General features: G+C 59.4%; 1 protein-coding gene across 1 annotated transcript in view; it reads left to right on the top strand.

The window, feature by feature from the left end:
* The window catches only part of KCNK5 (potassium two pore domain channel subfamily K member 5), a 36,710-nt gene extending 11,850 nt beyond the window's left edge, over nt 1–24,860 (top strand). The window contains exons 2-5 of the mRNA XM_036249234.1: nt 18,275–18,386; nt 19,472–19,638; nt 19,855–20,023; nt 22,273–24,860. Of these exons, the coding sequence (XP_036105127.1) occupies nt 18,275–18,386; nt 19,472–19,638; nt 19,855–20,023; nt 22,273–23,204 (1,380 nt within the window). The 3' untranslated portion in view covers nt 23,205–24,860. The remainder of the gene's footprint in view (nt 1–18,274; nt 18,387–19,471; nt 19,639–19,854; nt 20,024–22,272) is intronic.
* The last annotated feature ends 686 nt before the right edge of the window (nt 24,861–25,546 follow it).

Here is a 25,546-nt window from a genome sequence, read left to right as displayed (position 1 = left end):
GAAGGGAGCCCTGCCCGGCTCAGCATCCACCCCCCTCTGCAGCGGCGGCCGGCAGGGCTGCCTCACGCGGGAGAAGTGCTGTGTGGGCTAAGTGGGGCAAGCTGTGCACTAGTGTCTTGTCAGCAACCCCCGGGGAGCAGGAAAAGGGAGGGTGTCCTGATTATCAGCTTTTCAACACCCTCCCCTCCCATCCCCCAGACGCCAGCAGAGGCCAGAGATCTACTTAGGAGTGGCCCAGTGGGGGACGAGAAGACAGAGCTGGGGCCTGTTCAGCTGACTTGCGCTGTGACGAGGCCCAGTCCGCCCCTCTCTGAGCCAAGGACTTGCCGAGTAGACACTTACTGAACGCCGGCTGTATGCCCAGTGCTGTTTGAAGGGTCTTGGGAATTACGAGGATTACTACCCCTGTCTCGGACATTGGGGTGGGCATGCCCGGATGTTAAGGGTTATTAAGTCGAGTGTGGTGTGTTGTAGGAGTCTCAGGTGCTCCAAGGTGCAAAGTTGCTGTCAGGGAAGATTCCCCTGACCTCTGGGTCTGGGGGTTGCCTTCCTTGGAGCCCTATCATTGTCCGGACCCCGCCCTCCAGATGCACGGGGCTTTTGCCTTGTGGGCACCCCCACCATCCACAAGGCCCTTGATTTGTGCCCCATCTGAGCCCAACCCTGGCACCAGTGAAGAGGGTAATTATTGATGAACATCCTGGACTGGGAAGCTGTGAGCCCTCTCCTTTGGCCTCCCACAGCCCCAGAGCTCAGGCAGGACCATCACCGCCGGTCTGTGCCTTTCCGAGGGCTCCTCCCCAGTCTGGAAAACTGCCCTCACTAATCTCCCGGGGGGTCCTGCCAGGGCAGTCTGCCCTTAGCCAGCAAGCACTCCAGGGCTCCCAGCCCTCTGTGCAGTGCCCTCTTCCCCGGGGACACTTTGTTCCCCTTCGGGACAGGTCCATAGGTTGCCTGGCAGATTGCGTCAGCATCTCCCGGTGTGCGTCTGTCTAGACCCAGGACAGAATCCACAGGGGGTGCGGAGCTGGGCAGGGACAGTTTGGGTCCTGCTCCAGAGGCTCCCAAGTTCACCCAGAGTGCTGGGGATTCAGAGTTCACAGGTGTCATGTTGGCTCACGCTCGCTCTGGAATTCCCCTGTCCCTGCACCTGCTCCGCGGGGCTGTGTGTGCCTCTTCCACTTTCCCATCCCGACGCCGGCTTCCCAGCTGTGCACAGCCCTGCACCCCCTCCCCGCTCTCGGCTCCGCTCAGTCCGTGCTTACCCTTCGGCCTGGGGGGCTCTGGCCCGTGGAGTGAGACCCTCAGACAGCTTGCTGCAGGGCCATGTGCAGGCCATATGCAGGCCCTGGGGGCGGGCGCTGCCTGGTGCCTCAGTCTGGTGTTTCTCAGAGTGGGTCTGTCTGAGCCACGAACCAGGCTCGAGGTTACACTAAACAAGCCTGGAGTTGAGGTCCCAGGACGGCTCCGACTGGTGTGCAGTTAGCACTGAGTTAGAGAAGCCCGGGGGCGGACAGAAGCCAGGCTGGCGGGGCTGCAGGCAGGGTTCCCGGTGCCTTTGTTTCCCTCATCCCCACGTTTCTGGAATGCTGTTGCATTGCTTTGAAAACAAACCGAGTTTTCTTAAAGGGTAAGGCAATGCGAATGTCATAAGCCCCTCTGCACTGGCTATTTTTAAAGTACAACGTACACAAAACACAAATAAACATGTTTTTGTGTGTGTGTTTTGTTTTTTTAAAAATTGATTTGAGAGAGAGAGAGGTGGGGAAGGGAGAAAGAGAGACATCGATTTGTTGTTCCACTTACTGATAAACTCACTGGTTGATTCTTGTGTGTGCCCTGACGGGGGATGACGCTCTAACCAACTGAGCCACCCGGCCAGGGCTAAACACGGTCTTGACAGGACACACCCTGAGAACTGGTATCACTTCTGTAACCACTAAACAGTCTATTATTGTAATTTTTAAATTTAGCTCTCAGGCCTGGCCTGTGTGGCTCAGTGGTTGAGCGTCGACCCAGGCACCAAGAGGTCGCCAGTTCTATTCCTGGTCAGGGCACATGCCCAGGTTGTGGGCTCGATCCTCGGTGGGGGACATGCAGGAGGCGGCCAGTAGATGTCCTCTCTTATCGATGTTTCTATCTCTCCCTCTCCCTTCCTCTCTAAGATCAGTAAAGAAAAAAAAAATTTTTTTAATTTAGCTGTCAGAGTAGTAACTTCCTGGGCAGTGATGCTGCTGAATATTTTGAGGGTGTCAGACTGGGGAAACCTGGGTGCCTTTGGTCTGCAGACCAGGAAGTGTGAGATTGGGCACACGAGTTGAGGGTCAGCAAGGAGAGTGTGGTTTCTCCCTCAGCAGAGGCCTGGCAGAACCACGGGGGCCCCAGCGGCTGTCCCCAGTGTTGGGAGCACTGTCCCCTGCATGGAGGGGATCCTCTAGAGGCCTGAGGACAAATATTATCTTGGCCTCTGTGTGCACCCAGCTCTGCCAGGCTCTATGGGGGCCCAAGAAAACCTTGCTTAATTTTCAATTAAAAATTTTTTAAGTTTCGATCTTAAGTCACACTGGCCACATTCCAAGGGCTCAGCAGCCACAGGGCACCGCTCAGATAGAGACCGTTTCATCAGCACAGAGCTCTGATGGAAAGCGCTGGAGTGTTGGTGGGCATCTGTTGGGTTTCCAGGGGCACACTGGCTTCTCTGGGGCGGGGGAGGGGAGGCCCGGCCCTGCAGCCTGGGAGTGGGGAGGGTGTGCTGAGACCCCACGGGAGGGTTTCCCCGGTCCCACCTCCCTAGGTGAGCACACGGCAGTCGGAGTTTTCAGAGGCCTGTTGACGGCCTTGCCCCGATGTCCCATCAGAGTCGGATGAAGATGTATTTGGCAGGGGTCGTGCCTGGTGTCCCAAACCCAGCATCATTGGTCATCCTTGGCTCCACTGGAGGTGGACCAGGCTGTACAAAGTGACGTCTTTCACGGATCTCCAACTTGAAACTCGGTCTCAGTTCCTTCTAATTGCCTCCCGAACCCCAGCCCCTCAGTGCTCCACCCCACCTGCAGGGAAGTGTGCACTATGCCCGTCTTTGGGAGGAAAGTCTTTTCCTAAGGTTCAGGGTCCCAGGTCAGGTGAATCTGCTGGCTGTGTGGGCACGTTTTCCCCTTGGGGTGAGAACTCTGAACGCACCTTCCCACCACAGATCTAGAGAGAGTGGAAGAAGGGAGTCACAGGCTTCCCTAGGTTACCTCCGGGCCCACGTGGGGGCCGGGGCCAGGGAAGGTGGGCAGGCTGAGGAGGAGGGTAGGGAGGCAGGGGGGCCGTCTTCAGAGCAGGCAAAGCATCTGACTGGGAGATGGCTCCGGTCTGGTTTGTTCATGGCTTTTGAGCCTCAGTTTCCCCATCTGTGTTTGAGTGTCATCCTACTTGGACTTGTGCCCCTCTGCTTGGACTTGAAAGAGGCGTGGCCCGAGTCCCAGGGCCTGTCCTGGCGCCACCGTCATCTTGCCTGCCGCTTTCTCGCTGTCTTCCGCTGTCGCTCCTGTCTGCCCGCCCCGTCTGGTTGGACTGCGCTCCTCCTGCGGGCCTCTGCCTCACCCTCCCTTGTTTTGCCCACAGCGTCAGGACCATGGCTGGCGCTCAGCAAAAATTTAAGGAATCCGTCAACCCAGCTGCACAGTGCAGGGAAAGGCTGTCCATCCCTCCGGCCCCCCTTTCTTTGGGTTAAATTAGGTGGGGTGGATTGTCCTGCATGTGGTTGGGGCCTGGGGCCTGGCCCGAGGTGGCATTTGTAGTAGGCAGGCACTTTTGTCCTCCCAAGGGGGGGATGGCCCAGGTCCCCGAGGTGGGAGAGAAGGTGCCGGGACCCTTGTTGCCTTCTTCCTGGGGGTGACGCTGGGGGAGGAAGGCTGTGTCCTGGACGCTCCCTGCGAGGCCACTTGTTTAGCCCTCAGCAGCCCTACAGACCTGCTTCAGCAGCCTTGAGGATACGGGGTCCTCTCTGGATGAGCCTGAGAAGGGGCCACCCACCTGCCACTCAGTGTTTCATGGGAGACTGAGTTCCCCGGGGACAGGATGCAGTCACGTGAGAGGGTCTCCCTTCCCTGCTGACCCCTGGGTGACTTGGAAACCTGGTGGCCTTTACTTCCATGCCTCTCGGCCTCCCTGGCCACACACAGCACCGGGGGCCGAAGGAAGGAAAGCCAGCCCCCAGCCCCGGGGTGCAGAAGCCAGGAGCTCCGAGTCAGAGCACCTGCCGCTCGGCCTGTGTGCCTGCTCCGTGCTCTTCACGCTCGTGTCCATCAAGCCTTCGGGCCCCAGTCCTGAGAACATGGGTGGAGGCAGCGTTACCCCCGCCTTACAAAGGAAGGAACTGGGGAACAGCCAGGTTGCGCAGGCCTGCCTGTGACTGTCGCGAGGAGGGTGGGCCGCCAGAGCCTGGTGGGCGTCAGGTTACGTGGGCCTGGAGAGCACAGCCTTTGAGGGAGGAAGGTGGGTGTGGAAGGCAGTCCGGGGCCTTGCCTCCCGCTGTGGAAGTGGGGCTGTCTCAGTCACGGTTCTGCTGTGCCATCAAGAGTTTCCATCCCCTCTCGCCCTGGCCTGTCCCTGGTCCTGGGCCCCAGGTTGGAGGTTTTTCCGACCCCGGTCCACCTCTCGGCTCAGCCCAGCCTCCCCAGGCCGGGAGGGCTGGCTGTACTTTTCCATACCTTCAGCACAAACGGCTGTTTCTTCACTCTGGTCACGTCCAGGCCTGGCGGCGGGGGAGGGGAGGTGGCGGGAGACTGTCCCCACCGCACAGTGGCTGCATATATCAGGCTCCTGCTCCTTCCCACACTGTTTGGGGTTCTCTTTGTGTCTCATCCCTGTGATCTCCATCCAAATGGGGCCGTGGTGGCCAGAGCCCCTGGTGCAGCTGCCGCGGTGTGAGGCCTGTGTCTGGCTGCCGGGGTGTGGGGACTCCGCACACCAGGGCAAAACGCCCCCTGCGTCTGGCCCAGTGATTCTGTTGTGGGGGATTCTGTTGTGGGGCATCATGGCCTTGGCTCCTGCCTCCAACTGTGATTCAGTGGGATTTGATCGGGAATTTGGCAGCCACCGAGGCAGAAGACTCCCCCGCCCCACAAAAAGTACCACCCACCCCCAAATGCCCCTGCCCGTTGCCAGCAGTTTCTGGTCCAATGTATTCCAGGGAGGATGGAGGCCAGCTGTTGTCCTCCAGCTGGAGGCCGAACCGAAGGAAATGGGCTTGGACCGCAACTGGAGGGACCTCGGTGAGCGTCAGACGCTGAGGAAGGGTTTGGCGACAGGTGGTGGGCCCCCAGGAGGACCCCGCGGGGGCCCTTTGTGGAGACGGGTGGATGGGATCATGCCCGGAGGCAGTGGGCCCTCTGGGGTGGGCCGGGGTGGTTTGCCCTAAACAGGCAGGGAGGTTACTTCACGGGAGCAGAGAGATTCAGCCGCCCAGCCCTGCTGCGGGATTAATACCGATGTCCAGTTCCCCTTCGGCTTCTTATTTTTTACGTGGTGAAGAGGTTTACAGTTTAACCATCGGGTTATAATAAGTGGGAGGTTTCACAGTTCCTGGTCAGCAGGACTCCAGCCTTCGAGCACGGGCAGTTACATATTACTGGAGCCGCCAGCCACGGGTGACGGGAGAGGACAGGAGGGGGCAGGTGCAGAGGCCACTTTCTCGAGGCCCAGGGTCGGGGAGTTTGCCGGTAGTTTGGGGCCCTTTGTGGGACAAAAGGTGGGGTGCCAACCACAAGTCTCAAGGGTGTGGGTGTTCATGGGAAGGGATGAGTGGGTGTGGCAGGGTCAGGCAGCTTTCCGCTCATGGAGGCGAGAGTGGGGGGTGCTGTGCTCTTGGGGGGGGTCTTGTCCTCAGAACCCCACAGGGGGGCCCAGGAGCAGGGCTGGCAGCCACCAGGGCTTAGAGCATCCTTCCTGCCGCCGCTGGGGAGCAGGACGGGCGTGCTTGGCAAGACCTGTGGCCCGGCCCTGGCCAGTTTGGCTCAGCGGTCAGAGCGTAGGCCTGTGGACCTGAGAGTCCCGGGTTCGGTTCCTGCTAAGGGCGCACACCTTGGTTGCAGTTTGCCCCTGGCCCCGGTTGGGGCCGTGCAGGTGGCAACCACTCAGTGTCTCTCTCTCTCTCATCAATGTTTCTCTCTCTCTCTTCCTCCCTCTCTCCCTCTTGCTCTGTCTGAAGATAAATGCAAAAAAAGACCTGTGGCCTGGACCCTCACCTCCATCCCGGGCCCCCACCCCTTCCTACCCACCCGTCTCCTTCCTCCCGAATCCTGATGGTTCCGAAGTCCGCAGTGCGGCCGACTCGCCAGGGCTGGGATCTCTGGTGGCTTCGGCCTGGTGGACAGCTGGGGTGGGGCGAGCAGGGTAAAGGCACAGAGGCAGAGACACAACGCCGTCAGCCTGGGCTGCCCGTACCAGCCAGCACCCACGTTAGATACAACACTGCACCTACCCCTGTGCCCCAGAAGGGGTGACTGGAAGGCTCACGCCTCGGAGACTCTGTCACTTATTCAGCAAATACTGAGCAGGCCGGTGGTGCCAGGTCCTGCGCTGGGAACAGGGATGAGGGAAGTCTGCCTTCAGCGCCCATAGTCGGTTTGTGGGAGATCCAGGCCAGGTAACAGGTACCCACTGGAATGTCTGTGGCAATAAATACCGTCCCAAGCCCTGGCCTCTGGCTGGTGGTAGCCAGGAAGGAGGGCATTGCTGTTGACAGCTCGACCAGCTCTCTTGTCCTTAGCTCTGGAGGTCCCCGTGCAGCGGGCACAAACTCAGACTCGTCCTTCCCACATTCACTTTCCTGCCCAGCACCGAGCCTTGCAGCGTTTCATGTAACCTACACCCCAACCCGGGGAAGTGCTGGTACCCCCCTTTCCAAATGCAGAAAGTGCAGCTCAGAGAGGTGAGAAGATACGGCCCAGGCCACCCGCTGGGGCTGCTGGAGCCGGGACTCGAACCCAGTGTGTCTGTCTGCTCCAGTCTGGGCCTTCCCCCTCTGCCCATGCTGCTGGGGAGCGTCCCCGGCTGGACGTCTGTGGTGCCGAGGTGGATGGGCCGTCGCAGCTGGTGCTGTGGAGCAGGCCAGCGGCAGGCCGGCTCTGGAGAGCAGGAAGCAGGCTGGCACCCGGCGAGGCAGCGGGGCTCAAACCAACTCTCCCTCAGGTTGTCAGCCCAGATGGTGAGATGGCAAGTCAGCAGTTCCTGTGACCTCCTTTGTGGCCTGCTCGAGGGCTGTTTTTAGAAACTTTGAGTGGCTGGTGACTTCTCAAGTTTGTTCTTTTCACCCTGCAAGGCCAGGGTAAATCTATGGCATCTCCAGGAGTGGGGGCGGGGAGCAAAAGCATGCACTCACCCTAAGTAATAACGAGATGAGGTCGTGGGTGTGACAGCTCAACCCTGTTATGCCTCCACAGCACCGCACCTGCGCCCACCTGCTCTGCTGCGGTTGGCGTTTCGTAGCCTGGCCCACTTGGGGCTGGATGGAGAGGGGGCTTTAGGCTGGTTCTTCTCTGGGGCTTTGTTATCAGCTTGCTGTGTGACTTCTACCATGTCACTAGCCCTCTCTGGTCAGTTTCCTTAGCTACACAATGAGAATAGTAATATCCATTTTGTCTGTCTTCCCTACAAAGTCTTAAATCTCAAGTGTTAGGGACAGAGGAGTTTGTAGGTATGAAAGGTGCCTGATGAATGTGGGGTTTGGCAGGAAGGAGGGAGATGCTGGCTCAGTGTTCTCCTTAGTCTGTTACAGAGGAGTTGATTGGGGACCTGAGAGTCTGTTACTGGGGAGTTGAATGGGGCCCTGACAGTCTGTTCCAGGAGTTGAATGGGATCTGGAGAGTCTGGGGCCCTGAGAGTCTATTGCAAGTTGAATGGGGCCCTTGGAGTCTGTTCCAGGGGAGGTGAATGGGGCCCTGACAGTCTGTTACAGGAGTTGAATGGGGTCTGGAGAGTCTGTTCCAGGGGAGGTGAATGGGGCCCTTGGAGTCTGTTCCAGGGGAGGTGAATGGGGCCCTGACAGTCTGTTACAGGAGTTGAATGGGGTCTGGAGAGTCTCTTACAGAGGAGTGAATGGGGCCCAGTTTGCTTAGAAAAGACAACAAGCCAGGAGCAAATCCTATGCCGGACCTTTCACTCCCTCGTGACCCGCACCCCTGTGGGGAAGGAGGGAGGTGGCTCTCCTGTACACCTGATGTACTTGAGGGTCCTGGCTGAACAATTTCCTGCCCTGAAGTCATTGACTTACTGGTAGGGAGATGCTCCTTGGCATCCGTGAGAGCAGAAAGACGCCAGACACGCCAGGGTCTGGATTCTGGGGTCAGAGCAGGGGCCGGGCCGCAGCACTCCAGAGCGGGGCGGTGGCTGTGGATTTCGGGGTGAGCAGCTGCATGTGGTAGGAGGATGTCCCTCCTGTCCTTTACGTCTCTGGACATCCCACCTGCCCTGAGTCGTTTGACACGGGGTAGATTTTGAGAACATGGTTCCAGAGGGTCATCTGGTGTGTGTTTGAGTCTGAGGGGGCTCTTCCTTGCTCCCAGGACCGACTCTCAGCAGCGTGCTGTGGGCCTGGGCCTGAGAGGTCCCCTGTGTCCCCAAGCACAGAGCTCCAGTCTCACGTGTCAGCTGAGCCCTCCAGGTGCTTGAGAATGCTGGCCCCGCTCCCACCCTGAGCGCGGCTCCGCCAGGCCTTCCCTGTTTGCTTAGCCAAGCCCGCATCCCTCCCAGGTCAGCCAGTCCTGCGAAGCTCTGCCCTGGGAGGGGCCCCCAGCTGCCAGGGGGTTACCGACCCAGCGGGAGAACAATGGGGGCGGGGTCACCTGCTTTGTTTTCTTTGTCCCTCCTGAGTGGACACAGGGCTCCCGGGCCTGAGAAAGTCGGAAACCCAGAGGTTTCTGCTGAAAACGTGCTCACCTCTGGCACGGGCTTGTCCCACGAGCGTGAGACCTACCAGTGCCTCTGGCTCTGCAGAGGCTGCTGAGCGATGGCTCAGGAGGGCGGCCAGGGGAAGCCCAGAGGGGCAGGAGGACAGTCAGATGGCCGTAGCCTGCGTGCTGCCTCCCGGGGCGGCCGGGCTTGGGCCGCCCTGACAAGGAGAGACGCCGGTTTGGGTCTAGGACAGCGGTTCTGCAAGGGGCTGTCTGTGACATTAGTCACCCGAAGCAGATTTTGAGCATGTCTGAGTCTGGGGGTAGGGCTCCCCCAGATGACCCGACGTGCAGTCCAGGTTAAGGCCCAGAGGTGCTGGCAGTGACGCACGGTGTGCATCAGGGCCGGGGTGGTGTCCCCCTCGCCTAATGAGGTCACCTGGATATCTGGGGATGGGGGCAACAATTTGTTGTTCTGTCTTCTAAAAACATTTTAAGTATCTGGGTAGGAATTGGAGCAAATCTGAAAATTTAACGAAGTCCTCGTTGCAGTAGCTGAGGTCTGTTTTCAACGGAGGCGTGTTGCCCTGTCCCTGTGGGTCCCTGCACCGCCCCCCCCCCCAGACACCCAGTCCTTCCCTGGGAGAGACAGGGCCCAGTGAGCTGGGCCTGCAGCTGGTGCAGGTATCAGGGTGGCACCGTTGGGCCCTCGCCAGCACCCTGCTCATAAACTGGGCCTGCCTCTGAGCCACACCCGGGTCACCTGGGCTGAGGCGGAGGGCGGTGAATACCACGGATGCCTTCCCTCGGCCCCCAAGCCCTCCCCACCTCAGGAAATGGGAGGCCTGAGCCCAGCGGCCACACCGTGCCGGGCCCAGGGCAGCCACGTGGGCACCTGCCAGGCAGCCCAGGCCTTCCATCGGCCTGACCGGACAGCCACTGCCCCAGGCCCCAGGCCTCCGTCTCCTCATCTGAACACAATCCCTGCACCCCTCCCTCACCCCCTGTTCACCTTAAGGGAAAGCTCCGGAAGCTGGGTCAGTTGGAGTGATGGAGACTGAGGGAGTGAAGGTAATGGAGGGCGTGGCTAATCGAGTTAAGTTCTCTCATTTGTCTGGTAATAAGTTAGCAGGTGCTCACCTTCGGCAAGACACTTTTGATCTGCCAGCAGTCCCCATGGGGGGAGGGAGCCTGCCTGGGTACTGACAGCTGTGCCCCTCCCCCCGTGCAACGTGCCACAGGGTGTTGGGGGGAGCCCAACTAGGAGCTGGGGTCCTCCCCCTCCACCCTCTCATCTTTTCTGAGTTCTGGTGTAAAAGAATTTGGAAACCACTGTTTCAAACCAGCCCAAACTGCAAATATTTGCCCACAAAGTGCTGTCTGTCCTGTTCAGACCGCCCCCAACCCACTCACTGTGGGGCCTCGACCCTGCTCTGGCCCCCTGCCTGAGGGGGTTGTGTGTGGGAGAAAGGTGGACATCCGTGGACACGGATGAGGCGGGCCGGGTGGCGCTGGCTGCCCTGTGGAGCTGAGGCAGCTGGCCAGGAAGTCTCCACGGCCCCCAGCCTCTGCCTCCCCGGGAGGGCGCCGTGGGGGTGGGCGGCACCAGTGTGTGGCACTGCAGTCTCTGCCTTCTGCCTGCTTCGCTTGGCTCTGCAGGAAACTGGCAGGGCGGCTGGGCGTCTGAGGGGGAGGAAGGACTCTAGGCATGCCTCTGTTTCCCCTGCCCGCTGCTGCCTCCAGGGAGACCTTTGTCACACACGGTCCCGGGAACACCTGCCGAGCCCCAGTTCCTCTGTCCACCCCTGCATTGTTTGGGTCCTCCTCCGTGTTGGAGAAGCCACCCTGTGGCCTGAGGAAGCACACGGATCCGCTTGAGAAAGGACAGTTCTCTGCTAGATGGGGACATTGGGAAGAGGTGGCAGGTGCGAGGAGGCTTGGGGACGGTCCCTGTGCTCGCCTAGGCCTGCCCTCCAAGTGCAAGGAAGTAAACCGTTTGATCTGTCCTTGGGGACAAGCAGTCTTTCCCTCGGGGTCTCAAGTCACTGCAGGGCTGGTTTCCTGACAGACATAGGACCCTAACTGTGTGCAGACACATGTATTCCGTGCTGAGGGTATCTCAGGACTTCTCATATGTTCCGAGTAGGCGTTAGTTTGGGCAGATGGAGACTGAGGCTGATAGGCTGTTATTTACCCAGAGACTTGGTGCTAGCAATGGAGAGGCCCCCCTAGATTCACACCCAGGTCGGCCCCACATTTCCCTGACCTCTGCCTTCGCGGGAGAGTCATGTCGCTCCCTTTCATGTTCCTTTTTCTGTTCTCAGAGCATTTCCGGAGGGCACAGGCCTCCCCTTCCTGCAGGAAGGACAGTCCCTCCGGTCACCCCAGGGACTCTCCCAGCCCCACTGCCCCTTGCTCTGCCCCCCTGGACGAGGGAGCTCTCCTCTGACTCCCTCCCCTCACCCCTTCCCCAGCCCCCAGGACCTTGGCCCCCTGCCCTCTGCTCCTACAGCCGGGTGACCAGCCCCAGCCCCTATGTCCTGACACCGTTTGGATGCTGCTGGTTCCGGCAGCCCCTGCATCCAGCCCCTGACCCCGCCAGCCCCGCTGGTGCTGGAGTCTGACTCTGCTTCCCATCTTCCTGCGGGAGAAAGGCTTCCTTCCACCTCGCTGCTGATGAATTTAGTTCAGAGGCAACTGCAGAAGGATGCTGGGGAGGGTGAAGGAAGGACGTGGGAAGATGAGTGAGTTCAGGCCACAGAACATGCCCTCATTCATTCAGGTTAATCCACTCACTCGTTTAACAAATATTTATTGAGCACCTACTATGTGCCAGGCCATATTCTAGGCTCTGAAAAGGTCGTCGTGGAAAAGAAAACGGGTAACAGCCCTGCCCTTCTAGGGAAGTCTCCACTCCTGTGGCTATTTCCCTTACAGTTGCCTGGGAAGCTGTCTTCCAGAGGCCTGGCTTCACTCCTCACAGCCACAAAGCCGCCCCCCCCCCCCCAGATCCCCCTACCCTACCCTCCAGCTATGGCAAGCGCGGGGGTTATGAGCCGGACAGCCTGGGTTCACACCCAGGTCCCGTGCTTGAATAGCTGTGTGACCTTGGGCAAGTTACTTAGCCTCTGTGCCTTATTTTCCTCAGCAGTGAATAGGGGTGCAGTAGTCCCCGTTACTTGTGGTTTTGCTCTCTGTAGTTTGACCCACAGTCAACCGCAGTCCAAAAATATAAAATGGAAAATTCCAGAAACGAAGGACTCCTGCGTTATACATTGTGTGGTGTTCTGAGGAGTGTGATAAAGTCTCTCGTCATGCCACGCCGTCCCGCCTGGGGCGGTCCCTTTGTCCAGCGTGTGCACACTGCGTGAGACCCACCTGTTAGTCACTGAGTAGCCCTCTGGGACGTCAGGTCAGCTGTCTTGTGTGCAAGGTGCCTGTGCTCAAGTCACCCTTATTTTACCTAATAATGGCCCCAAAGTGCAAGAGTCGTGATGCTGGCTATTCAGTTATGCCAAAGAGAAGCCCTAAAGTGTTTCCTTTAAGTGTAGGAAAAACATGGTACATTTGGGGTTTGGGACCATTCATGTTTCCGGCTTCCACTGGGGGTCTTGGCAGGTATGCCGGGGTCCAGGGGGGTTTACTGTAACGGTACCTACGTTATAGTGGGAAGATTTCTGCAAGCTGAGTTCAAGGGCTTTGTTTGGTGCCTGTCATACAATAAGTGAGTACTTATCAGCTAGTATTCAAATATTAACTGTTTTATCATTTAGAAACCGTGCCCCACCCACCTCCCAAGGTGGCTGGAAGTTCCTTCTGGACAGCCAGGCACCGTGCACACGGCCGTTAGCACTGTCCACCTTCCCAGGCAGAGAGACCGAGTGCTGGGGATGGGATGATTAGGGGTGAGCGCAGCCCGGGATGGGGAAGGATAGTAGGACATAGGCCCAGGGGAGGCTAGAATCAGGGAGGGCCGGAACAGCCGCCCACAGAGCAGGGAGGAGCCCGGAGATCCCGGAATGCCTGCTGTGTGATGTCTGCCCCGGAGCTGGGGGCAGGGTGGGAGGAGCCCAGTGGGTGCCAGGTCGCGCGTTTGCAGACAGGCTGCCACCCTTACCTCGGTTTCCCCCAGCTGCCCGGTCTGAAGGGGTGGGTATCGTTTCCCTGGACATACTTCTCAGGCACTGCCCACTCCTCGGGGTGAATCTCTCCAGGCAAAAATGCAGCAGCCGCCTCTGCATGGGAACCCCGGTCCCCGGAACCCAGATCGCACTGATGGGGGCAGGGGGCGCGAGGGCAGCTGGTTGCCTGAAGCCAAAGGCCAGGGCATGGTTCTGGCCGCCTGGAGGCCGGCTGGAGACGCGGGCTGGAAACGTGAGCTGGAAACGCGAGCCGAGCCCTGTCAGAGTGGACGGACTGGTTTGAGGGGACTGGTTTGAGGGCGCTGTTTTTTCAGCTGGCGCGGAGGGGGGAAGCGTGGCCACAGGAAGGAGGCCCCTGTGGGAAGCGGGTAGGTGATAGTGGCCCGGGTTGGCGTGGACCCAGACGGGCAGGGTTCTCCTCCTGGCCTCATCGCTTTTAGCATCCTGACCTTAGGCTACTTACTTAACCTCTAAGCCTTAAATCCTCCTTTATAAAGTGGAAAAAATTATGGTTTCTTCCCAGCAGGATTCTGTCCTCATTAAAGACTGAAGGCTTGGGAAGTGCTCGGAGTAACTCGTGTGGCATAGTAAGCCCTCGGTACAGCCCGGCTGCTTTGGGCCGAGGGTGACGGGCCGAGGGTGACGGGCCGAGGGTGACGGGCCGCGGGCCCTGCTTCATCCCAGACGAGAGCTGGGCCGGGCAGTGGCGGGGTCTCCCTCTCGCCCCTCCCCAGGATCATGTGGAAAATGGAAATATTGTCTTGTGTGAGTCTGAGAGCCAAGTTAAAGACTGTGAGTGAACAGGGGCCACCCCCTCCCGCGCAAGCTGTTTCCCTAACCCTGGGGGGACAGGACACCGAGTCTGACTGGTTGTTGACCTGACTCCCCCGCTCCCCTTCCCTAACCCAGGGATGACCTCAGCCTGAATCAGCCCCTCTGTTCTGGGAGACTCTTCCTCGACCTGCATGACCCTGACCATAACCGGCATGGCATCCCAACCAGAACTACAGCCACAGCCGCACATGGTGGGAATGGGGAGCAGACACCCCCAGTTCACACTGGGACCCCTGCTCCCCGAGCCTATCCTCACCCATCAAGGGTTAGATACATATAAGCCCCAGTGAGGGGCGTCCGACCTACGGTGGCACTAAAATCCTGCTTCTCTCCCCAGCACCAGGATGGAGCCAAGGTTCTCAGGCCAGCTGCTTGGGACTCGTGGGCAGAGAGGAGGCCACCACAGGGGCTCTGGGGCCCGGGGTAGGCAACAGTGAGGGGAGGGAGGTGGGAACTGTGCTGATTGGCAACCAGGTGTCTAGAACTTGCCCCATTTCCGCCACTTAACCTCTTGGCCTGTTTTCCCACCTAACCAGCAGGCACATGTACTGCCACTGGATTGTTCTAAGGCTTAGTGGTGCTTCTCAGCCAGGGGGTGCGAGGCCCTTCAGAATGCCCCTTTGCCTGCCCGTCTCTGGGTGACCATGAGAGGTAATAGAGGTCATGTGGCTGTGGCGCCTTGATAATCCAGGGCCAGAAGCCGCGGCTGCAGGCTCTGCCCCAGAGGGCACCCTATCGTGGGGTGAAGCCAGGAAGCCCCACTTTTCCACCTCTAAGCTCCCAACCATAATGCCCTCTTCTGTTATGGTTTTTGCCAGCTCTAATGATTGATGTCTCCTTAGCATTTACTCTTCTGCAGTCACAGATCACCTTTGGCATGGCAAGCCAATGTTTTTCAGTGGTGGTAGTGGTGGGGTGTCCTGTGAATGGCATTCAGCCTCTCTGGTCCCTGCCCTTCCATGCCAGCAGCACCCTCCACCACCACCACCACTGGGGCCTGCACAGTGCTCCCCCACCAGGCAGCATTTCTAAACACTTTCGGAGTATGCCACCACCCCCAGTTGAGAACCCTGTTCCTGCCACACCTTCAACCTCCCTGATGTCCAGTGCTCACACTTGGTCTAAACACTTCCGTTATCAGAAATGGACAGCTGCCCAGGGAAGTTCATCTCAGGTAGCTGAAAAAGCCAACCTGTTCTCTCTTGGACCTTGGCCTGTTGGTTAACATGTTGGTTAACATATTGTGTGAAGTTACCCAGAATGGAACAGAGTGCCCTCTGTGTGGCCGACTCTTAAGAGAGTGATGGGCCTGTTGCCCCCCAGCCCTGAATAGTTAATGTGTTGGCATGGCATGAGATGTATTTACTATTCTTTTGGCAGCCACCCTAATGTTTGCTGGTTTGTGCTCAGCTGAAGCCCAGGGACTTTTCCCTTCAGTCCTACGCTCATCTGTTTTAGCCCAAAGAATAAGACATGAAAAATTTAAGACGGTCCTATCTTGTTTGGGCCCAGTTTTCCAGCACAGATGATTTGGAGTCCCAAGCTCTCTCTGTGGTGTGTTAGCCATCTTCCCATCCCAGCCTTTGTCCCCTTGTCCCAAGTTTTACATCCTTTGCAGATTCAGTTGGTCCACCATCTCTGTCCTTCATGTATTGTTCATTAAAATATTGACAAGGTCAGGCCTTTGACATGATAATGGAGACCTCGGGCCAAGTTGATAATGGCCAATACTTCTTGTGGTTGTTTATTTGTCTTTAAGTGGATCCCAATTAGCCCGGCCAGTGTGGCTCAGTGGTTGAACGTTGACCCATACACCAAGAGGTCTCTGGTTCAATTACCGGTCAGGGCACGTGCCCAGGTTGTAGGCCCAATCCCCACATGCAAGAGGTGGCCAATGTTCTCTCTCATTGATGTTTCTATCTCTCTCCCCCTTTCCCTCTCTCTCCCTAAAAATCAATAAAGAAAATAAATAAATAAATAAACGAACCCCAATTAATCCCAGCTCTACCCTACATTTCTCTGTCTTGTCCACATGAATGTTTTTAAACCCACCTGTTCAGCTCCCTTGCTAAGTCTAGGTTTTCTGCATCCCACCCAACCTCCAGGCTTCAGCCCCTTTGGAGAGTGAGATGCACTTAGCTGAGCACGACTTGTTCTCGGTGACCCTGTGCCGGCGTCCGGTGCCCCCCACTTCCTCTCTCGGTGTGCCAAACGTCCTGCTGTGGAGACATCTGCGGGAGTTCAGCTTGCAGTGTCCAGAATCCATCCTCGATGTTTGTGTGAGAGCAGAGGCAGCTGGTATCCTGCAATCTTTCCGTTCCCCGCGGTTCCGTGGGGATGGCAGCAGTGGCATTTCAGCCACACCTTTCTGTGGTCGGTGGTACGGGCCCGCTGAAAGGTGCCTTGTGCGCTTGTCTCGCCCCTGGCAGTTAACTGTGCTCAGCCCTCTCCACCCCGGCACGGAGCTCTAGTGGTTCTCTGTCTCTGCCGTCGGTTAAAGTTAGGACACAGCCCCATTCTCCTGCCTCCACATAGACGTCATTGTTCAGGAAGCCTTTCGGATGGGCCGGCATGTTTGTGTTAGCTCTCCCGTGCTGTTCGGATCAACAGGTCCTGGTGCCTTCGCGGGGATGTGGCCTGGCCGGCTAGACGGCCGCTCCCTGAGGGCAGGGCTGGAGGCCGCCGGTACTCGGGCCGCTACACAGCCTGCAGAGCCGCTCCGGGAGCCGGTGGGGAGCAGGGCAGCGGGTGGTGTGGTCTGACAGCCTGTCAGGCGAGCGTGTCATCGTGGGAAATTCTGTGTGACGCCTGCAGATCTGTTTACACGGGCCCGCTGCTGCAGACTGTGCAGTTCCTCCAGAAGCGCCCACCCACTCCCTCTTCCCCACCAACCTCAGTCGTGCTGCAGGGGGTGCAGCTGGTTTTCTGGCTCTCTCCTGCCTTCTTCCCTCACTCAGTCTTTCCTCAGTCCTAGGCTTGATTTACTTACAGGGACTGTGCCTGAGTTCCTGGATCTGGACTGAATGGGGCATCCTGGGCCCCCCCTTGGGGGCAGAACTGGAGCCCCAGATTGGGGGCAGAACTGGAGCCCCAGATTTGGAGCAGACCCTGGCCCTTGTGAGCTGCCTTCTGGGCTCCAGGCCCTGCCGCTGGCAGGTTGGGGTGAAGGAGGCAGCCCTGAAGGATGGGTGAGAGGCAGGGTCTGGTCAGGTGGAAACAGGTTTGGCAGCTATCAGTTTTCTGAGAACAGATAAGGCCTCTCTTGGGGCCTCTCCCGGAAGCCGCGGGCGGCCTTGCACCTGCTGCCCACAGTCGCTGGGCGCTCGGTGGGGACTGCCAGTGTGAGTTTGAGTCACTTTGAAAGTGTGGCCTGGTGATCTGCGCAGCCTGAGCTGAGGTATAGGAATCCAGAAGGGGGGCAGTCTGGGGAGATGATTGCACCCCAGGCCAGGGAAAAGGAGGCCTTGAGAACAGGTCCAGGAGGACACGGAGCTTGACCAGCTGGCAGGAGTCCTCACGGGTCCTTCCCAGGCCAGCCCCGCGGTGGAACTTCTCTGTGGACACGGTCTGGCCTAAGTCCCCTGGGCGCCGGCACCGCATCTGCCCTTTTAAAAGTCAGGACAGCCTAGTGGAGTGGTTCTCAAAGTGTGATCCCTGGACCAGTGGCTTCAGCACCACCCGGGAACACGTTAGAAATGCACCTTCTTGGACCCCTTCCCAGACCTACTGAATCAGAGAATGGTGGGGCCCAGCCCAGCCGTCTGTGTTAACAAGGACTCTGGGTGATCCTGGTGTAAGTCTGAGCGGCACTGTCTGTTAGGTGGGACTTTGGAGCCTAGTTCACACAGACAGTCCCCAACCTAGGCGGGCTCGACTTCACGAGGTTTTGACTTGGTGGTGGTGTGAAAGTGATATGTATTCAGTAGACGCTGTACTTCAGATTTTGAATTTTGAGCTTTTCCTGGGCTGGTGATATGTGGTAGAATACTCTGTGATGCTGGGCAGCAGCCAGCCCCAGCTCCTGGTCTGCCCCACGACCATGAGGGTCAGCAGCCAACTCTCTGCCGTGCACTGTGTTGCCAGTGTCTTGGATACTGTGTTCTGAGCATGTTGAAGGTAGGCTAGGCTAAGTGTGACGTTTGGAAGGTCAGGAGCATCAAATGCATTTTTCAACTTACACACTTAGGATGGGCTTATCAGGACGTAACTGTACTTCACATCTGTGTGACCTTGCGCAAATCACGGAATGCTCCCTGATCCTCTATAAAATGTTTCATCACCTATGACATGGAGATAATAATGCCACTTGTTATTGTGATGATTAAACGAGAATGCTTTTAAGGAGTTTAAGAGAGTGCTGTCACTCAAAAAGCGTCCGTCAGCCTGGCCTCCGTTGACCTTCATTGTCTCTCCTTTTAGGTGGTGTCTGATGCTGCGGATCAGGGCGTGGCCATCACCGGGAACCAGACCTTCAACAACTGGAACTGGCCCAATGCAATGATTTTTGCAGCCACAGTCATCACCACCATCGGTGAGTTCTCTGGTTCCTTCACGGTCCGCGCTTCCATACCCTGGCTGCGCAGAGCCTGGTGGGAGCCCCGTTCTGCTCACGTGGCCTTGCTGAGGTTCAGTCGGGCCATTTGCAGCCTGTCCTTTTGACCCTTCCTGGTGCCGGGCCATGCCTGGGCGGCTGTTCAAGAGTCCTGACCTGGGCCCTGGTAGTCAGGGCTGTGCAGAGCAGGTCACTCGGTGTTCGAAGCCAGCCTGTGCTTGCCAGGCCGGGCGTCTGCCCTGGTTATCTGTGAGGTAGGAACCAACAACACAGCTTCTTATCTTCCACTGTTCTGTGGGGCGACTGGTTTCAGCTGGTCGGTTCTTGCCGGAGGCCTCGGAGGCAGTGCTGTCCTGGAGGCTGGCGCCGGCGCTGTCTGGGAACCTAGCTGGGGACATGCTCGAAGTCCAGGTCCCTCGCGGGCTTGGGAGCTGATGTGGCTGCTGGCCGGGGGCTCGGCTGGGGATGAAGGCACAGCGGTGTGGTCCTCACGGTCTGGCACTTGGGTTCCAGGAAGGAAACGGCCCAAAGCGAGCATGTCAAGGGATCGAGGGGAGAAGGCGCAGTCTCCTTAGACCTAGCCTACCCGTCGCCACCAGTCCGGCAAGTCCCCACAGCCCAGACCCAGGGGGAGGGGATTGACGCCTGCCCGGCAGCCGCGGGTTGCGGAAGAATGACAGGAATGAAGAAGGTCCATCTTGGGAGACCCTCTGCCCCAGTGCCTCCGGGGCATCTGCTGCAGAGGGGGGTCTTTTTCTAATTGGCACACGGATGTCATGTGGACTAGTAGGAGACTGGCTAATGGGGGAGGCTCCCTCTGCCTCAGGGAGCTCCCAGGCTGAGGGCAGAGACATAGCCCCAGCCATCCTAAGTGCTGTGAGTGATGGTGGTCATGGTGTGATCAAGGGAAATGTCATTTCCCAGCTTTGCTATCAGCTCAAGAGCAGGTGACCTTAGAGAATGGGTCTCCCTCAAGCTGTGTGTGGCGGAGGCAGGGCCACTCCGAGCCCGGGTCCCTTCCCCCCGACAGCTCCGTTCTTAGCTTCACTTCTCTTCTTCCTCAGGCTATGGCAACGTGGCCCCCAAGACCCCCGCCGGGCGTCTCTTCTGTGTCTTCTATGGTCTCTTCGGGGTGCCTCTCTGCCTGACCTGGATCAGTGCCCTGGGCAAGTTCTTCGGCGGACGCGCAAAGCGGCTGGGCCAGTTCCTCACCAAGAGAGGCGTGAGCCTGGTATGTCTGCATCCCTAGGGGCTGGGCAGAACTGGGGGGCCACGGCAGGACATGGGAGGGCAGGAAGGATCCGGAACTGGACAGAGGTGTTAGATAGCCAGAGGGCAGTCTCAGAGCCCCGTCCCTCCTCCCTCTGGCTGCCTCCTGGTCCTCTGGGTGTTCCTGCTGGGACGCCCTGGTCGCCACCATGGCTGACACCTCCCCACACCTCCCCAGCGGAAGGCGCAGATCACGTGCACGGCCATCTTCATTGTGTGGGGCGTCCTGGTCCACCTGGTGATCCCGCCCTTCGTGTTCATGGTGACCGAGGAGTGGGACTACATCGAAGGGCTCTACTACTCCTTCATCACCATCTCCACCATCGGCTTCGGCGACTTCGTGGCCGGTGAGTCCTGCCCTGTCCCCCGCCTCGGCCGCCCACCTTCTCTTCCTTTGCATCTCGTCTCAGTCCGGCTGACCTTCCCGGCAGCCCCAGGGGGCTGTGTCCTAGCCCCCCTCCACCCAGGGGGTCCTCACCCCACCCTGCCAGTTGCAGAGGACTCCTGTCCCCCTTTCCGGGGCGTGGCTTCTCCTCCTGCCCTCTCTTGGTGTTTAGCACCTGATCTCCTCCTAGCAGGTTGGGGACTGGGAAAGGCATATGCGTACCCGTCTCCTGAGCTCAGGTGCACGAGGTAGGGGTGGGGCCTTCCACCTGCAGGGTTTGTGCCTGTTGCCCGGAGAGCCCCGAGCGAGCCAGGCCCCACAGAGATGCCTTCCTTCCGTCATTCTAAGAGCCGAGGGAGCTGTTCAGGGGCCCGGCCCGGGGCCGAACCTGCTCTCACCATAGGCAGCTCCCTCACGAGAGGCTTTCTCCAGGGCTGCCGGGCCCCCCCCCCTCCCACCTTCCCTACGCAATCCAGGCAGGAGGAAAGGTTCTTTGGCCCTTTTGTCTGTCTGGTCACTCGGTCACCCTAGTACTTGTGCCTGTGGTCTGCACAGCATCCTGGTTCTTAACCTTCTTGACACCCCGTTTGGCCGCACTGACCAGTGTTTGTTCCCTCGTGCCTGCTGCCCTGCCCGGCTGACCTTGGCTTCTGCTCCAGGGACTTTTGGGTTCTCCCTCCCCTTTTCCAGGGGCAGGGGCAGGGGCAGGGGGTCACTAGCAGTGGAGACTCAGAATGCTGGCAGGGGGCAGCTGCATGGGGGAGGAACAGGAGAGAGGCCCGAACACTCCACTGGGCCTGCCGTTAGGGAAGATGCATGTAGACGGGGCGCAGCTCTGCCATTGTGTGGCCGTCAAGGCGCAGTGCAGGCGAAGGAGAAGCCCAGCAGAGTGTGAGCTCGCTTCTCAGCTCCAGCAAGGCGCTCACCTCTGCCTCAGTGTCCTCTGTGAAACTGGTTAAAAAGACAAAACAAAACAAAACACCCAAAAGTAATAGCGCTGACCTCCCAGGGCGGTGGCAGAGTCAGCCGGTTCCTGTCGGTCAGTGCTGAGGAGGGCCCAGCTGTATGAGTGCACCTGGTGGTCATAACCTGCTTACGCCTCAGACCCGGGGGGAGATGAGCGGCACCTCCTGTCTGGGGGGGCACAGCCCCTGCCTTCGGGGAGCCTCCGGTCTGATGAGGGAGGTGGAGTCCTGGCCCTAAGGGAGCCCCGCTGCGGGTGAAGCCCCCTTTCTGCAGTCCCTTTGCAGGTTGCTCCCAGTCCCCAGGGCGGGGCAGGGCGGGGCAGCTCAGGGTACAGGGTGGTGCAGACCAACATGCTGGACTGGGAAGTACACATGTCCCAGAGAATCCCGGAGTGTGGAACAACCAGAACTGTGCGGGGCGACCCGGGAGGGCTCCCTGGAGCAGGGGCCAGGATCCTGGCCCTGGGAGGAACTGGTCCAAGGAGGGCAGAAACAGGAGGCCGGAGGCCGGCCAGACCCCGCTGCAGGACAGTCCAGGCTGTCCAGAAGGGTTCCTCCGGCGCTCACAGTCCTCTCGGCATGACCGGCCTCACGGCTGTTAAACCAGCGAGCCCGTTCGCCCAGGGAGGGTGGCAGAGCCCCTCACTTCATGTCCATCCTGGTTTTAACTGAACTATAACATATACACCGGAAAAAGCACACCAAGCAGCTTGGTGTTGGGGTAGGTGACTGACTGAAAGGCAAGCATCTGTGGGCTGGCTCCTGACCCATGTGTTGGCTGCACCCAGTACCAGCCTGCCCAGAGCCCCGAGCCCCAGAGCCCCGAGCCCCAGAGCCCCAGAGCCCCGAGCCCCAGAGCCCCGAGCCCTGAGCCGCAGAGCCCCGAGCCCCAGAGCCCCAGAGCCCCAGAGCCCCAGAGCCCCGCCCCTCCCTGCACCCAGCTCCGGCCTGCCCAGAGCCCCCAAACCCCGAGCCCCAGAGCCCAGAGCACCCGAGCCCCAGAGCCCCGAGCCCCACCCCTGCCTGGACCCCCAGCCCAGCGCACCCCTCTCCTCGCTTCCCGCAGCTGAGGCCCGTGAGTGACGGGGCCCAGGCCCTTCGGGAGGACGGGACAGTCCAGCCTCTGGCACAGGCCTTCCGGGCTCAGTGTGCCCCTTGCTCTGGTGCTGTGCCCACGCTCACAGGCTTTGGCCTTTGAGTGTTTCTGGGGCCTGCTGACCCTCTGGGCTTGCTGTTCTGTCCTCAGGGGTGAACCCCAGCGCCAACTACCACGCCCTGTACCGCTACTTCGTGGAGCTGTGGATCTACCTGGGGCTGGCCTGGCTGTCCCTCTTCGTCAACTGGAAGGTGAGCATGTTCGTGGAGGTGCACAAGGCCATCAAGAAGCGGCGGCGGCGGCGGAAGGAGTCCTTCGAGAGCTCCCCGCATTCCAAGAAGGCGCTGCAGATGGCGGGGAGCGCAGCCTCCAAGGATGTCAACATCTTCAGCTTCCTGTCCAAGAAAGAGGAGACCTACAACGACCTCATCAAGCAGATTGGGAAAAAGGCAATGAAGACGAGCGGGGGTGGCGAGAGGGTCCCGGGGATGGGACCTGGACCTGGACCGGGGTTGGGACCAGGGTCAGGACCGGGACCGGGGCCGGGGCCAGGATCCGGGTTGGGGCCTCAGGCGGGTGGGCCGCCAGCCGTCCCTGCCTCCCTGGCCCCCCTGGTGTTCTACTCCAAGAACCGGGCGCCCAGCTTGGAAGAGGTGTCTCAGACGCTGCGGAGCAAAGGCCATGTGTCGCGGGCGCCCGGTGAGGAGGACGGAACAGGGCCCCCCGAGGGCGGTTCCCCCACCTCCGAGGTGTTCATTAACCAGCTGGACCGCATCAGTGAGGAGGGCGAGCCCTGGGACGCCCAGGACTACCACCCGCTCATCTTCCAGAACCCCAACATCACCTTTGTGAACGAGGAGACTGGCCTCTTGGATGAGGAGACATCCAAGTCCTCCCTGGAGGACAACCTGGCTGGGGAGGAGAGGCCCCAGGGAGAGGCCGAGGCCGGGGTGCCCCTGAGCCTGGGCGAGTTACCCTCGTCAGACGAGTCCACCTTCACCAGCACGGAGTCCGAGCTCTCTGTGCCTTACGAACAGCTGATGAACGAATACAATAAGGCGAACTGCCCCAGGGGCACGTGAGGAGGGCCCGGCGCCCCGCTCCGCCGCTGATGGCTTCTGTCACCCTCCTCCTGGGCCATCCTGCTGTGCCCGGGACACCCTGGAACTGGGAGGGGGGGCCAGCGGCCTTCCTCACCTTCCGTCCCCTCCAGCTCCATGCTCCCTGTCAAGCATGGCTCGTGCCCAGGACAGGGTCTCTGTTCTCCAGCCGAGCGGCACCCTGGCAGTGGGAGGCGCCTGTCCTGAGCACAGCTGGTTTGTTGACGGCTTATCTGTGGGCCGGCAGGACTGACCCCGAGGCCTACGCTCCGTGGGTCTTCGCCCCATCATGCGGTTGAGCAGGTCACACGGTTCCCTTAGATCTCTTAGGTCGGGGTCATGGCCTTGTGAGCTGACCAGTATTAATGAGCTGCTTCTGTGTGCTCAGCACTGAACTAGGCATTTCAGAGGAGGGCCCTGCCTTGGAAGGAGGTATGGGGACTGGGCCCTGCCTGGGGCAAGAATCGAACCACCCTCTCCCCAGCCCGTCTGTGGGACTGGCTCCTACTACAAGCCTCAGTAGGACGGAGACCCCCCCCGGGGGAGGTGCCAGGAGATGAAGTTCGGGCACTGGAATGCTCCTGGTGTGGGAGCACTGTCCCCAGCTGCCCCGGGTTCGAGACTTGGTGATTCACTGGGACTGAGCCCTGCCCAGAGAACAGTCCTTGTCTCAGATCCCCTTGGCAAGTGACGGTAGATGTGGGCTTTCTGCCTCCCAGGAAGTGGTGGGAGGAAGTGAAGGGGCGGGCCTGGGCTCCGAGGCTGGGCTCCTAGCGCTGCGACCAGGGAGCTGGAGGGCAGCTCAGCTTGGCACCCCTCCCGGCTCCCCGTGCCCAGAAGAGGACCTCACGGCCCTCCAGGGTGTTCTTGGCTCCCAAGTAGAAATGGCCCAATATGTGAATCAGGCTCCTTCCTCACGCGCGTGTGCAAGTGTGCGTGCGTGTGTGTAAGAAAGGGGAGCAAAAGATAATGTGAAATGTACACAGACTGTCCCTGTGAGGGGCTGGCTGAGCTCGTAGGTTCTCCCTGGTGACTCGGGCCAGCCCGCTCTGCCCTGCACGTTTTGTTATTTTTAAAATAAACTGCTGTTTTTATGTACCTGGCATCTGTTGTTGGCTTTAGAGGCAGAGGAGAGAGGAGAGGGCAGGGTCCCAAGGATTGGAATGCTCCGTGTTCACCCTCCCACCCCCGCCCCAACGCCGTTGGGCCTTTCTTGGTGACCTCAGCCAAGGTCATGAGCTCGAGAGTCCCCACACCGAGAGGGGGAGAGGGCAGTCAGCAGGTGAGCAGAGTTGGAGAGGGGCACCCATCACAGGCCATGGATACTGGGCAGGAGGCGAGTGAGCACCCTTCATCCCAACACCCTCTCGGCCTCAGCTCCCTCCCCAGTACTGTGGGGCCAAACAGGGCCAGAACCCACACCCCCCCAACATGTGAAGACAGCGATGGACATGTGTCCACACCCCGCTGATCTTGCACCAGGGAAGGCTGGCCGGACCGTGGGGCGACAAGGAGTGGCCTTCTGCTTCCTGTGAGATGTCTCATGCTCACCCCGCCTGCGGGGTGTCACCTGCTCTCCTGGAACCGCACGCACTGTATGTACAGACTGGCGACGATGTCAGATGTAATTTATTTTAACACTTTTACAATAAAACATGAGATGGACAGGCCAGCCGGGTGTGTGCTGTGTGGGGGGCGTGTGGGAGAGGGGCCAGGGTGGGAGGCAGGGTGGTGGGGGCAGGGCAGGAAGACGGGGAGGACCGAGGACAGCCTCAGGGTCCAGGGGAGAGTTGGGGTGGTCTGGAAGGGAGAAAGAAATGAAAGGCGAGGCAGTGGGGGAAGGACAGGTTATCTAAGAGGAGGCAAGCAGAGCACACCTCTTGCAGGAGGTGACGTAGCAGGTCTGAATGGGGATAGGGAAGAACCACCGCCGAAGGGGCCAAGAAGCAGGAAGGAGCCGGAGCAGAGGGAGAGAGGTGGGTGGCAGTGGTGGCCCCCCGACGTGTGCCCGCACTGTTCGTGCTTTAACTCGGGGAGATGTGAAGGAACTCGGTGATCTTGCGACAGCTCTGGGAGGTGGGTGTTACAGGTGAGGAAACAGGCCCTGAGAGGTGATTGTGCAAGGTCTCAGCAGGTGGGGAGTCTGGATTCAAACCCACACCCGGGTTCGCTGAGACTGGTGTCTTCTAAGACAATTCCAGGGTGTTCTTCCCAACACCACAGGGGACGGCCAGAATTTGAGTCTGTTGGGAAAATAAAAAGTTCTGTGATTTCAGGAGTGAACCACATTTTGCATGAGGGTAGAGATGTGTTTACAAAGGATC

The sequence above is a fragment of the Molossus molossus genome, unplaced genomic scaffold (assembly GCF_014108415.1).
Source record: "Molossus molossus isolate mMolMol1 unplaced genomic scaffold, mMolMol1.p scaffold_m16_p_8, whole genome shotgun sequence".
Taxonomy (NCBI): domain Eukaryota; kingdom Metazoa; phylum Chordata; class Mammalia; order Chiroptera; family Molossidae; genus Molossus; species Molossus molossus.
The sequence above is the reverse complement of the archived record's forward strand: the minus strand, read 5'-3'. Positions and strand labels throughout refer to the sequence as shown.